Source organism: Nestor notabilis, unplaced genomic scaffold, assembly GCF_000696875.1.
Source record: "Nestor notabilis isolate BGI_N333 unplaced genomic scaffold, ASM69687v1 scaffold11652, whole genome shotgun sequence".
Taxonomy (NCBI): Eukaryota; Metazoa; Chordata; class Aves; order Psittaciformes; family Psittacidae; genus Nestor; species Nestor notabilis.
In genome coordinates, this window is record NW_009919715.1 from 29835 (window position 1) to 44526 (window position 14692).

The 14692-nt window shown below is 52.7% G+C and overlaps 1 protein-coding gene across 1 annotated transcript; it reads right to left on the minus strand.

The window, feature by feature from the left end:
• Nucleotides 1-4269: 4269 nt before the first annotated feature.
• On the minus strand, nt 4270-12339 carry ABHD6 (abhydrolase domain containing 6). Its single transcript, XM_010010349.1, has 8 exons — nt 12174-12339; nt 8574-8730; nt 8055-8168; nt 7714-7846; nt 6287-6444; nt 5413-5467; nt 4853-4953; nt 4270-4446 (listed from the first exon to the last, which is right to left on the minus strand). The coding sequence occupies exons 1-8, from the start codon at nt 12290-12292 to the stop codon at nt 4270-4272; spliced, it is 1014 nt and encodes a 337-aa protein (XP_010008651.1). The 5' UTR covers nt 12293-12339.
• Between the last annotated feature and the right edge of the window lie 2353 nt (nt 12340-14692).

Consider the following 14692-nt stretch of genomic DNA (forward strand, 5'->3'; position numbering starts at 1 on the left):
GATTTTCTTCCTGAGGCAGGTGTCAAACCTGAAAATATAAGTTGAAAGAATAAGCATATTTTATGAGATCTGTGTATAACTGGATCCAGAACAGAGAAAATCTTCCTCCTGAATTGGATGACTTGACATTGTTTCTAAAGATGGATGTATAAAGCAAACATAATTTTATATGCTAAAGGTAAACATATCCTGTCCAAAAGAGATTATTGCTTACAGCAGTTTCTCCTAAAACTAAGATATAGTAACTAAGACAGGTTTAGGGGAGAGGAATTGCACAGGAAAACCAGCAAAAGCTGAAAATGCTCTGAAGCTTTACGTGACTTGTTTTTATGCATAATGAAATTGTGTAGAGAATGAAGTGAGTTTCTTTTTTCCCCTGTGGGATTAACATTGATCCTTTTATACCTGTTACAGTTAATACTTCTTTTTCCCCAAAAAAAAGTAGAAAAGCCCCAAACCCTTTTTACTATCGGAGACGGTGCAACAGAAACGGAGGAGGGTGAAGGGGGGAGGCGAAGGCTGTTGAGGTCGCTGAAGACAAAGTTTTTCTGTAAGAAAAGGGAAACCCAGGCGCGCTCTCCACGTCCCAAGCTGCGGGCGGGCAGCAGCAGGCAGGCAGCGCTGTTGGGCAGGGAATGGCAGCAGGGAGAAGCCACCGAGTGCTAGTGAAACGGCGATTACTCAACGACTAATCCCAAACCGCCCCCAAAGAGGCTCGTGTTCGGAAAGGGGCTTTCCAGAAAGAAAACCAACCAAAACCCACAACACTCACCAGGTCCTGTGTGTTCTCCTTGCATTCACCGTAAGTGTCATCTGGAGGGTCCAGGCAGGGGATCCCTGCACGTCACAGGTCAGCCACAGGCACAACGGGGAACACGCACCCCCCTCAGCACCCCAGGGTGCAGGGACTTGGGTGGGGGCTGCTGTGCCCCCTCCCACAGTGGGTGAGAGGGGCTGTGCTCTGGGTGCTCCCATAGGAGAAGCACAGTTCACATCCAAGAGGATTGTGAAACACATTGACTCAGGCAAAGGTTCTGCAGGTTATGGGCTCCCAGGGTGGGGGATACCCACAGCAGCACCCAAACTGTGATGCCAGACACCCCAAGCATCGCTTTGGCTGTCAGAGGACGCTCTGCACAGGGCTGTGCTGGCAAAACCACCACCCGCAAGGGAGCAGTGTTATTCTCCTCTGGTGGAAAAAGGGAGAAAGATGCTTGTCCACTGCAGCTGCATTGAGCAGGAACCAACCCCGGTTTCTCTGGGTGCCCACGTTTTGAGGGCACCACATTTCCCCTTCAATAGTAGCTGGGCACATACCAAGTGCCAGGAGCAGATGCCACCAGCTCTGTCCCTCCTGCTCCCACTGATACCCCAGGAGCAGGGTGATGGGCACCACCATGGACCTGGATTCTCAGCAGCAAAACAACTTACTCCAAGGCATTGTTAAGTTCATTAGCAAGCCAACCCTGTTGTGTTTTGCAACCTTTTCTTGGGATACAGCAAACCAGTCTTGGCAAGACCCGTAACAACCAAGGGTTGACTCCTTACCTTTCATATGCGGCTCTTCATCCATGAGCCTCACAACCCAGCCCATCCCCAGCATAGACCCAGTTTATTCATGTAACTACAAGGAAAACAACACTTAAACACCAAACAAAACAAAAGGCAAACCTCTCCCTCTTGCCATGCCAGGATGCTCAGGCTATGTGCGGGTTACAGAACCCAGGCTCACCACAACTGGGACCCAATGATTTCCTTCTGGTTCCCCAGTTCTGCCCACAGGACCCGCAAAACCACTGGAAGCAGCAGCACCTTCTGCCCCTTCCTGAGCCCCACACAGAGCCCAGGAATACAACCTTACCTCAGTGGTTGCTGGGGCTCACTGGAGGGCTCAGTGCTGGGAAGGCAGCAGTTGAAACCGTGGGAGCAGCCCTTGCAGGGTGTGGGCTTTTATGGCTCCCAGTGGGAAATGAGGGTTATTGGGAACAGCTGCCAGTGTTACTGGGTCTTTCCACCTCTCACCAGTGGGCTCAGCTGCTGCTATAGGGTCAGCTTGGGTTGGCATGTGTTCCAGCCAGGATGAGTGGCAGACATCCTGCCTTGTTTCTTGAGTGTTTAGAGCCACCTCCTCTTAATAAAATGAAAAAAGCAAAATTTATATTGTCTTAGAAGAGATGAGACTTGAGCCTTCCTGGTCTTCACCATCTCTCCTGACATCAAATATTGCTCAAGGCAAAACCTGCATCTCCCAGAAATGTGGGGAGGAAAGAAGAAACAGAGCAAGTCCCTCTGTGCTGTGCATCATTCCACACCACAGCCTCCTTATTCACAGAATCACAGACTGGTTTGGGTTGGAAGGGACCTTAAAACTCATCCAGTTCCAACCCCCTGCCACAGGCAGGGACACCTTCCACAAGACCAGGTTGTTCCAAGCCCCATTCAACCTGGCCTTGAACACTGCCAGGGATGGGGCAGCCACAGCTTCTCTGGGCACCCTGTGCCAGCACCTCAGCACCCTCACAGGGAAGAGCTTCTTCCTAATACGTAAGTTAAATCTACCCTCTTTCAGCTTAAATCCATTCCTCAAAGGTAAAAACAACCATTGCACAGTGGACTCCTTAAATCACTAGATTTTAATAGCCATATAAATCCTTTGCATACAGCAATCTGTGGCATATGAGAAACCATACAGATACCAAACAACTTTTCTGGCTTTTACCACATAAAACTATCAGCAATTTTATGTTGTTTTTTTTTTTTAATCAACTCCTGTAGTAGAAACAATAACCAAGCAATAACAGCAAACCTCTAATCTGCTAAAAGAACAAAGTTTCTTCTCTTAAAAAGACCAGAGAAGCTGACGGGGAGTTTCAGATACCTGTACAGATCGGGGTACCTGGGGGAGACGTTGCGAAGACGGCTGTCAGCACCACAAGCCTGCGCACCCGGTCTGGGGGGCTCTAACAGCACCCGGTGTCAGCCCCGAGGAGCGCTTGGGGGTGATGCCACCTACTGATTTGCCTTTGAGAGGACCAGGACCAGCCCTTTCCCCCGGTGAGGGTCCACACTCAGGGAGGTGCAGGATCTGTCCCCTTGCAGGCTGCAAAGTGTATCTTGTCTGCATCACCCGTTTCCACCTGTAATTCTCTCAATCAGGAGTTACAACCCTGGAGAGGACACACAAGCACACCGACCTTTCCACGCTACCACCCAGCACCTCGCAGGCGAGCTGTCCCCCTCTCCTCACCACCCAGCGAGCTCAGGAGCCCGCATCCCCTGCGCTACCCACACACAGAGCCTGCTCCCAGCCCTCATGCCTGGTTTCGGTGACGCTGGCATTCGCAGAATTCACGGAATTCATTAAGAAAGTCGCTATTTACATCAACGTGTTCAGCAGCGCGATGTGATAGAAGAGCTGAGACAAGAGTTTGCCCGAGTTTGCTGACTCGCACCCTGCCCACGGGCTTATTGCTGACTCAGGCTCGGGGGCTGAATCACCTCGGGTGGTTTCCATCCCTCTGGTTCACATGCCACCGCCTGCATCCCAAGTTTTCACTCGCTATGTTCACCCTCAGGGAGAACCATCCCCTGGGCAAGGCGGGCTGTGCATGGACGCCGTACCCTGGGCAATGTTAAGGCATTACATATACACAGGAGCTGTTCAGGGATTTAAAAAACCCACTCAAAGTGTAAACATTTTGCACATACAGTCATTGGACTCCCACACATGAAGTTTTCTGTTGTTTTCTGCATAAATCACGAGTTAAGGAGCTACACAAAGAGCACTCGAGCAGACGCCTGGAGCACTGGGGTTCTCTTATAGCACAGCAGCATGCAACATGACGGACTCTAAGTAGTAAAAATATTGTAAGTTTCGGTCCAGGACTCTTCCTCCTTCCTACACTTATATAGTTTAGGTAAAAGTCATTAACTACGTGCTGGTAACTTGGGTAAGATGGGCCGCTGCGTAAGGAGCTTCAGCACACGGCATGGCTAGCGCTTGGTGATTTCAGCTCGTTTCTACTTTATCTCTAAGTAGAAAAGGGAGAGATTCTGCTTCCATTCCTGTATCTATGGAGGTTGCTCAATGACCCCTAGGTCGCTGTGCCAGCGGTGCTATAGGTTTAGGTATCAGTGATTCTGATTCTGCCTTCCTCAGGGACTTTGGCACATTCAACCCGATTCATACAAGATCCCTGAGAACTTATCAAAGCTGCAGTACTTTACAATTTAAAAGACCCAGCGTGGGTGCTTGGCTCCCCGCCACGCTCATGCCTGCTTCTTGTTGTTATCCGTGCTGTGCAGCAGCGCCAGGAACTCCAGGATAAGGTTGGCCGTCTTGCGGGGCCGCTCCACCACCACCGAGTGCCCGCAGTTCTCCAGGATGTACACGTGGCAGTCTGGGATAGCGCTCGATAAAACATTGGCACCAGAAACATCCAGGACCTGGATGACAAGGGAAAAAATAGTCAGTCCCATAGGCAGAGCTGGGTTTTGCCAGACACCGCAGAAACCTCACCAGAGCTGTCTTTGCAAGCTCAAGTGAGATGCTGAGCAGGGATGCGGACACAGTCCTTGTGATGCCAGCCCCATCTCATGGTACCCCGGCCTGGGAACAGGGCAGGGAGGCTGCATGATGCCGGTCTCCTCATGCAGCTGGGAACTCTCAGATGCTTTTTGGCTGACAGCTCAGTGCAAAAGGGTGATGGCAAGCAAATGCTTGCACCTTTGTATTTATGGAGCCCTTTGCATGGGCGACAGGGGCACACATGTGCCTTGCTGTGCCCCCACGGATGGACAGGGGCAGAGATGGAGATATGGTGCTGTGAGGAAAGAGGAGGGGGCTGCATACCTGGTCCTGCCTTCCCCAGATGACCTGCGTTGGTGCTTTGATCTTGCTCATATGCTCATGCAGAGAGTGCCTGGACTTTTCATTCGCGATTTCTAAAAACACTAGAGGAGATAAGAGGACAGTCAGTCTGACCAGGGAGATGCTCTGCCTTTCCTTCTCACAAGGGCCCTGCGAGTCAGTCCTGCCAAGTATCTCCTCATGGGGAAAACCCAGGCAGGGGTGATAGGCAGAGCCCCAGTGGGCTGCCCTTGCATGCTACCAAGCCCCGCTGTGGAGAGACCCTCTCCCAAACCCATCTCCTTGTAGATATTAGCAGTGATTTACCCAGCTGTGAGGGTGAAGCAGCCACCCCACTGCCCATGGGGATGGCAGTGCACTGCTACTAGCGACCAAGGCGCATCCCCAAATCTGCTAGTGATGTTGCGCCCTCCCACCCTCAGCAAGGCAGCAGGGGGTGCTGGGGCTGTGGCATGCAGGGGACACGGGGCCAGGCACAGCCTGTCCCCACACCCCGGTGTCTGGCTGGAAAGCCTGGTGAGGGGCTGCTGCCACGCACTTACGCTTCCGGTAGAAGTCATTATGTGGGATGCGAACATCGACGAGGCCCTGGAGGATCTGCAGGAGAGCAGAGGAGAGCTGCTGGGGGGGAACCGTGCCCTGTATGGGGCTGAGTGTGCCCAAGAGCACCCAAGAGCATGGCAGGCAGCTGGGACCATTCCCCCACCGCCCCGAGGTGCCCTGCACAGCCTGGCCCCAGCACAAGCATCTTCCTAATCACATCTCGCTCTCACCGCTGTGTTTAAGTGACATGTACTCATCAACAAGTATTTTTGTCTTTTATGATGCAGACCCAAGTTTCTCCACCAGGCCAGCTATCCACAGCCAGCAGGACACCTCAGCCATGACTGTGCTTTTCTTGCTTCTCTTATTCTTTTGCCAAAAGGGCGCTCCCTGACATTTTTTTCTTACTCTCCAATCTACTCATCCCAGACTTCCTAAGGAAAACCAGCTTAATGGCCAGCTCCTCGCCCAGTTCCTCTTCCCTGACAATAGGGGAATAACGTTTCCATTGCTTTTGCTTAAAAAGCCGCAAACAATCCCCCTCCAGCCGGACAACAGCCGCTTCAGTTATTTAATGCTTCCTGCCAGCCATATTTTCTTAAAAAACCCTTTGACATCCCAGCTCGCTGCCAAAGACCTCAGGGGAGCAGGAATTTCAGCGGGTGCTGCCAGAGGGAGTGAGAAAGCGAGTTTGAAGGGAAAGTGATGGAAGTGGTGCCAGGGGTGTCCTGCCTGGGTGACGGGAGAATGGCAGAACTGGCTCCACTCCTGGCACCACCTCATCTCCCACTGTGCAGGCTCCAGAGAAGCAAACCCTCTCTTCATGTCCAAGCCCCCCTCTCCCAGCTGCTGCAGCCAGCCCGGGCTCCTCACCTGCTGCGGCACCTTGAAGCGAACATAGGAGCAAAGCTTCAGCATATCTGCCATCTCCTCAGGCGTCGAGGGAATTAAAGGGATCCTGTCAATGCATTTGGACTCCTGCAGCTCCCGGAGCTGCTTAATGAACTTGCTGTCAGTGGTACTTGGCAGACCTGCGTTGAAGGAGAAGAGGGGCACGAGCTAAAACCCAGCTGAGACCCCCAACAGCCCCAGTGGCAGAACATCGCTGTACCAACCTCCCTCATCCCTGTCTCTGGCCTGCTCCTGTCACTCATTAAAAGTACATAAAAATTAAAAAGAGGGGAAGGAAAACAACCTGTACATAGAGCACCTCAATATGCACCCAGAGATACTCCAGCCTCCCTCCTGCCCACGACTCCAGGGCTTGACACCACAAAGCCCATCAACACAATATGAGGTGTATTCCCTGTAGACATTCATGAATTCTTTAGCAAAAACTATAGCACTTATTTTTATGTGGCCAGCAGATGCAAATCGTAGTGCCCACACCCAGCCTGCCACAGTGCAGGGTTGGACAGAAAATTTCAGATGCTCCTTCCACATGCACCATTGTGGGGAAAATCCCCCAGCAGCTTAACCCCAAACCTCTCTGCAGCCCCCTACACAGAGGTTTCACATCCAGAAAGACCCGGGGAGGCAGCCAACCCGTCTCCAGAGAGGAGCAGGAACCTTGCCACCCCCAGAGCCTGGTAGCTAGGTAACATTCACTGTGCTTCATTACTTGTGTCTTATCTGCAGCCGCTTTCCTTGTGTGGGAGGGGGAAGGAGCTGCCATGACAACCGGGATGCAGCAAAGCCCTTCCCGGCAGAGAAGCTCCCCATGCCTCCTGCAGCATGTCATGCTCAGGCTCTCACGAGCCCCTGGCCAAGGGGATGGTGGGGATGGAGAGGTGCTGCATGGACACAGGGGCACCCTACTGACCCACATCTAGCCCCTGAGCACTTTTCCCACTCAGAGCACCCAAACAAGGGAGGACAGAGCTCTCCAGCTCCTGAAGTCCCTGCCCTGCAGCACCTAGGGCTCCCAAGAGGCCAGACTGGGGAGGCTTTTCCCATTGCTGCCCAGGTTCCCCCTCCAGAAACAAGAGGCTGCAGATATGCCATGTAAAATGCCTGGCATCAAAGGGAAAAGGCATTTTTCCCCAGAGCAGGACTTGTGCCATTTGCCCTAGTCCCAGCTGTATTCCCACGAAGGCACAGTGGGGCAAACTCCAAAGTCCTGGAGAAGCGCAGTCAGGACAAGGCTGCGATTTCCTCATGTGCCCTGCCAGACATTTTCAGACTGTAAACACAAATTATTTCAAAAGCCTAAAAGCCTCGTGTGCCACCAGCACTGCTCTGGACTTTCACATCGGCTCCTGCTTGCCCTCTGCCCACCTTGCCTCCCCTGCATTGCCCACCTGCAGGACAGATGAGGGTCAGGCTGCAAATGTCCTCTGGGTACTGAGCGGCATAGACACCGGCAACGTTTCCCCCCATGGACGTGCCAACCAGATGAAAGGGTCTTTTGTTCAGGTTGATGCATTCCACGAACTGTCAGGGGAGCAGAAGGTGCATTGTTAGGGGAGAGCAAGCAGCAGCATGGGGTCATTAGAGAAACTCAACTCAAAAGTCTGAGGCTAGTGGCTCTGGCTGCCTGGAAGGGAGGAAGTGGGGCTGCATGAGGCAGCATCTCTCATGTCCCCACACCCCTCAAGTCTCTGCATCCATCTGCAGAGGAGATGCGATGCTGAGGCCTCACCTGGTGTATCCTCTTAGCTTGTCCACTAATGGAGTAGTCGTCCAAGGCCGAGCGGGTCGTGCCCTCATGCCCCGGCATGTCAACACACACCAAGTGCAGGTTCTTCGGCAGGAACTGCAGAAACAAACCAGGGGCGGTTATGGTACAGAAAAGCTACTGCAAAGCCCAGGGATGGGAACTGGTGACCACGCGCGGGAGCAGGGGGTTGCTCTCCTCCTAGCAGCCCCTGGTTACTCGTGCACCACAGTTAAGTCAGCTCATGTACCAAGGATGAGAAACCACAGCCAAAACTTGCGTCCCACGCAGGAGGCAGGTACATACTGCTCTTCCCCTGCAGCTCTGCATGTCGCGGGCATGAAAGGGATCCAAAAAGCAATGAGTACAGAGATAAGAAGGGTGTTTCTAGCACGTTACAGCGATCATTGCATCCCATACACACAACTATTGGGTCCCCACCTCCTCCAAGCCCAGGACCATCAACTTTCACTAAGTAGCAACATGGTAGAAATGTAGTCCCACCTTGACTATGGACAGCCACATGTCTTTATGGGCTGAGAACCCATGTAGCATCAGGATGGATGGTCGGTATCCAGGTCTCCCTCTATAGGAATAACAAAACTGATAGTCATCGTAGTTTGCATATCTAACCTGCATACCCAAGGCTCGGCGCCAGTACCTGGAAACAAGGAGAAAACAATACCAGTAAGTGAGGCAAGACCAGGACCCAGCAGCAACATAAACCAGGTGACAAGTTCAAACTCAGCCTCAGACTTGCTACTTTGCTAAAGCCAGTTAGCTTGTGCTCATGTCATGGGACTGTCTGTGACTAACTGCGACTAATCCTGAGCATCTGGTCCCTGGATTACATGTGTCCCTTACAGGTGTAGTACGGGCAGCTGGCTACTCAAGGCTACACTGCAGATGGATTGTAGAAACATTCTTATTTGTTTAAAACTTAAAAAAAAAAAAAAAAAAAGACCCTAAGCAACTGATTGGGCAATGGAAACGGGCCAAAACAACCCTAAAACTGAAAACGCTCAAAGGTTGGTGTGAGGAGAGAGGCAGCATGCAGAATTGGCAGGCCAAGGGAGGCACTTGTTCTGGGTGGGTAAAGTGGATCTGTCAGGTTTATTTGGACACAGTCCCACATCAGTGGGAGAACACAACTCCACAGACAAGCACACTGAATCCCAGCCAAAACAACTGTGTTCCCCAGGAGCAGCACAGAGACCAAGTTCCCACACACCAACTAGACAATCTTTAAGAACGTATTCGTACACACACAAAGGACCAGAGGGACCATCCGTACACAGGGTCAAGCACCACAGAGGTACTGGGTTAACCCCAGGGAAGCTCAGGTTGTTCCTCTGAAAGCAGAGGCGGATGGCTCCTGCAGCGTGCACTTGTAGCCTGCTTGAAGAGGATGCAGTGAAACTGCCGCCCAGAGGGGACCTGGACAGAGATTACCGGTGACACTTTGGACACATGATGTGTACGTGCGGTCCAAGACAGAGGAACAGGCTCACTTCCCCTACATTTCCCCTGTGCTCGGATGTAACCCTTCTCAGGACAGCTGCTGGGCCAGTCTTGATGGCCAAGGTACCGGCAAATACTTTTGTATGTGATATCAGAATTTATTCGAGACACAAGAGCAAGGTCACCAATGCTGCTGGGCTGTTCTAGCTCTCTGCCCACTCAAAGCTTATGCATAGTGCAATCCTCTTTCAGCATAATCTGTTTTTAGACGGAGTTAGTGGCGCTTAAGCAGCATCTCAGCTCTGTGCTGGTCCTACAAGGAGAGGTGAATTTCTCCCTAATAAGTGTCTTAAGAGTCCTCGCCTCAAAGGCACCGGTGTAAACTGCCGATGGACAAGATGATAACATTTTTAGCAACTGATCCTGATGGATCAATTCAGCAGAAGGCAAAATAATCTGTGCAAAGCTGAACTGATCCCTCGCAAGGTGTTAACGCGCTTAGCGGCAGCGGCTCAACTGATTAACCCCTGGCAGCAGTGCAGGCAGGCTCGGGGCCGGGGTCAGCCTGAACGTCATGCCCAGCACAGAGGCGCATTAGCAGCAGGAGAGGGAGTGAGGCCACCAGCGATGGAGCCCAGAGTGACCCTTGCCTGAGCCAGCTGAGGACATGCAGAGCAGCGGCAAGGAGCAGAAGAGGAGCAGCGAGTGGTGGGAGAAGGGAGAACTGTCCCCAGGGACCTCCTTGGGACCTCCCCCAGGAGTGATGCTGAAAAGCTGGAGCTGCACGGGGCTGAAAGCAGGGAGCAGATGGCATGCTGCATGCCCTCTCTCCTGCCCCTGCCCATGGGGAAACACAACAACTTTGCCCCCACAAAGGTGACTCAGAAAGAAGCAATTAGGAAAGGAAGAGTGAAGGGCAAGCCCACGCTTCTCGCCTGCTGGCCCTAAGAGATGCCCAGAGCATCACAGTTACTCCTGCAAGAAGCCAATCCTTCCAGAAATTCTTGAAGAGACAGAGATGAGGGAACAAAACAAACATCCCTGCTGATCTCTGCTCACACGCTCCCGCCCTCTGCCAAACACAGACCGATCTACCCACGGTGCATTTTCACTCAGCCCCTAATTAACCACCCCGAAGAACAAGGTAACAGGGTCTTCATCACCTCCCTTTCAACTCACCTCCTCAAAACTCCCAGCATCAGCCCCTTGCACTTCATTTCCCCTGTCCTGCCACCCCTGCCTGTGACCCTCCAAAGGCTTTGCCCCAACCACACTGGCTCTGCTCTGGTGCAGTAGCATTTCTCCAGCAATCCTCCTCTGAACCTGAGCCCAGCAGAGTCCTCCCTGGCTTCCACTGAATGCTTGTATGTCCAAAGGGAAACAAAAACACCCTTTGACAAACCCAGTGCCATCTACACCTGTCCTGGGCAGTGTCCCCTGGCAGAAGCCTGTCACACTGCCCGCTCTCATTTGGAGAGCAATGTTTGGCCTCCCCATGCAACGCACAACGGGAAGAAATTCTCCCCTGTGTCAATCCAGTCACTGGGGTTTTCATCCCATCCTCCCTCCTCTCTCAAGCCTCCAGATGCTGTGATTAAACGGTTGCTAATAAATGTGCCATTAGAAACAGGCTTCATCATGCTGCTGCATGAGTGCTGGGGTGGGCTAACGTCCTCCTCTCACAGGAGGTCACTTTGATTTAGAAAAGCCCCGTGAGCAAAACTGCAGGAGCCACCATCTGCCAGCAGCACGTGAGGGCAGCCTGCCGTGCTGCCTGCTGCTGCCTGCGCCGGGCAATGAGATGCTGCCCCAGCTTCTGAAGGGAGCGTTATTCCAGCTTTCCCCTGCAACAAACCCAGACAGGAAAGCCACCAGCGTGCTTATCACTGATTTCCAGGGACAGAGGAGGATGGAAGGATGAGGGATGTAGTGCCTGCCTCCTCGTACCAGAAAGGATGAGATGCAAGGGGTAAGGAAAAGCATCTCTCCATCTTCTCTGCTGCTCCAGCCCAGGAGAGAGGGAGAAAATGAGGAAAACCTTATCTGTAACTACTAGCAAGGATAAAGTCTCCGCCAGCCAAGCAGGCTGATAACCAGAAGGCAGCATGTAAGCTCAGGGAGCCCCGGCAGAGCCAAGGACACCCTTGCCGATGGCTGCACTGATGAGGTGGGAGGTCGCTGGCCCGCCAGGCTGGGGGCAGGCAGCAGCAGTGATGCTTCTCCCACCCGCAGCCCCGTCCTTGGGGAAAACAACTCAGAAAAGCTCAGAGACATCCTGTGAGCTGGTGCTGCAGCAGCTGCCTGCCCAGGAGCCCCGCTGCAGGACAGCAAGAAGCCAGCAGCCCAGCCAAGCCTGCTCCGGCAGTCATTAGTCTCAGCAGCAAAAATGCAATGAGAAAATGCCATTTCCTTCTCCCAGAGATACTCAAAGCTCCACACAGCCGGTGTGCCCCTGGAAAACCCCACCTCACCCCCTCCAATCACCATCGCGGGCAGGAACACCCCGCTCTGTCCACACTGCCTCGCTGCCCACGGGCTCTCTGCAATAAGCCCCGTGCGCCTGCGTGTGTGTGGGGACTAGCTGGGGAACAGAAGTAATTCCACCCCCGGGCTGAAATGAGAGCAGCCAGGCTAAGAACTCACCAGTAGTAGATGCGGATAAGCGCCGAGGGCCAGAGAAGGAATGAGGCCACAAAGGCCAGGATGGGGATGGCCAGGGTGCCACCGGCGATGACAAACATGTTCAGCACATCCAGGTCCATGCTGCTTTTTGCTGCCCAGCCTCACCTGCCTGCATTTAGAGAAGGATTAGACATTAAAACACCAGAAATGATGACAAGTCAATGCTAAATGTAGTAAACCCACTCTGTTCCCAGGGGGGGAAGAGGAAAGCAGGTCTGTGAGAGGCAAAGCATAGCAGTCAGGAGCGCAGAAAAGCCTTTCAGTTTTAATAACTCGATTATTTCTTCTGGCTCCTCGATGGACCTAATATTGCAATGTCAACCTCTCAGGAGAGCACATCTCAAACAGGCAATGAGCCTTCTAACAGGCACTGCCCACATCTGGGACAACAGGGCACAACACGGCCCTTGGGGCACTTTACAGACGCAGGCAGCACAGCGCCCCAGGGGTGCAGGCAGCCTTTCTCCCCGTGGATGCAGGCAGGGCTGCATAATGCAGGTTCTACATCTCTTTTCGGAGGCAGGCGTCCACCTCCAGCTCCCCTCCCCCTGCCCAGTCCCAAATCCCCAGCACACAACCACTGACCTAGAATTGATGGCTTGAGCCCGGCTCTCATTACCACTCCGCACAGGCACGAACTAATCAAGGGAGCAGAGCCTATTAATGGGCTCGGGGGCTGAAGGAAACAACCTGGCAGGGCGCTCCTTGGCGACCAGCCCTTATCTGAGACAAACTCATCCCCACCCCCACATCCTCGCTCCTGCCCCACGAATGTTTTGCACTTATCAATCAGTGGCTCCCACCCTGGCTCCCGAGCATCATTCAGACAAATCTCATGGGGGGGCAGGCAGAGGACACAGGGTACAAGGGTGAGCTCTTCATGCAACGCCATGCTTGTCCCTGAACTCGCCCCACCACAAGCAGCTGAGAGATATTATTCTCATTAAGAGATTAAACCCTGTCGCACACACATCTCCTCTAATTCCCCTTGCTAACCAACTTACGTCTTGCCCTTTCCTCAGCACTAGCTCTTCCAACACACATTTATAAAACGAAACCTCCTCGGTGCCTGGTCTCCCACCAGCCATCACCCCCCATCACCACCACCACATTTTTCCACGCCAGGACAGGCAGATTTATTTCTGCTTCCTGCAAGACTCACGGCAGTATGTGGTATGTTGTGTGTTACGCCGTGAAACAGGAACAGAATCACTGCAGTCACATCCTCTCCCCCTCCAACGCCACCTTACACATGACTAATTAAAACAGTTAACAGAACCTCTGAAGCAGCAGCCAGGTTTGCCCTCGTTCCCCAGGGAAAATAGGAATAACTGAAATCTGAGGAATAGTGTAAATATTTCCACCAGGCACCTCCTTTTCAAAGCTAAACCTCATTTCCTTCTTCAAGCCCCATCAACACGCCATTATTCGTTTAATTAACATTTTGTAGAATGATATTTGATCTCTTCATGGCTTGTTCATAGATAAACACTTAGTGCAACAGATAAACTGAGTATGTGAGAGCAGGGGGCTCGGGAGCCCACCTGAGAGCACTTGCTGCCTTTCACTATGTCACTAGAACTGGGAAGAAATTAAGCACGCAAAATCGCCGTCATTCCCATCGGTAACCCATAACAAGAGAAGGCTGCAGCTAGGGAAAAGCGTGGGGCTGTAGCAGCCCCTGTGCTTCCCAGCGTGGGGTCACCGCCTCCAGTGCTCTTGGAAAGCAAAACAAGGAAAAAGCCTTTAAAAAGCTCAGCTTACTTTGCAGAGATCCCCTCCTCCTCCTCTCGGCACAGGTCCCGCTCACTGTGGGTAGTGGCAGTGTCTCAAAACACTGTCGGAAGAGGGAAAAAGAAGGTTAAAATCACGCTTCTGCTTTTCTTTTCCTTTCAGGCTCGGTAGCTGGATGACACGGTGAGTTTGAGGACAGCGAGTTTGGGGTATTTAAGCCACTGGCTTCCCTTCAAGACGCCTCATCTTCACCTTGTGACCAACCTTTCCCCTGTTTACGTAAATATGGTCTTTTGTACAATAAAGCCCAACGAAGGCACTTGTTCCAAGCAGGAACAAAGTGCAAACTGCCATCCGAGATGAATCGAAAGCCAGCGCGGTGCAGCACGCCCGCCCCCACGTCCCCCCGCCGCGGCAGGGCTGCACAGCCCCCAGCCGAACGGGGCTCATGGCTGCGCTTCAGGTGATTACAGCTATTAGAACAAAGCCAGCTAAGCTGCTTCCTATCTCCTTCCTCTTCGTCTTAAATGTAATTTTCCGAGCGCTTTCAGTGCCTCCCCACCCCAAGCCTTCCCTGAGCGAGTCGGGCCGAAGCGTAGCGCAGCCGCAGGAAATTAGTGGAGAGGCAGGAAAACACTGGCCTGAACTCACCAGCTGCTTTTGGCCGTGGAAATTCACGCTGGAGGCTCAGCGGGAGCACCGGAGCCCCTGCGCACGAGTGCTCGGGGCTGCTTTGAAGCAGAAAC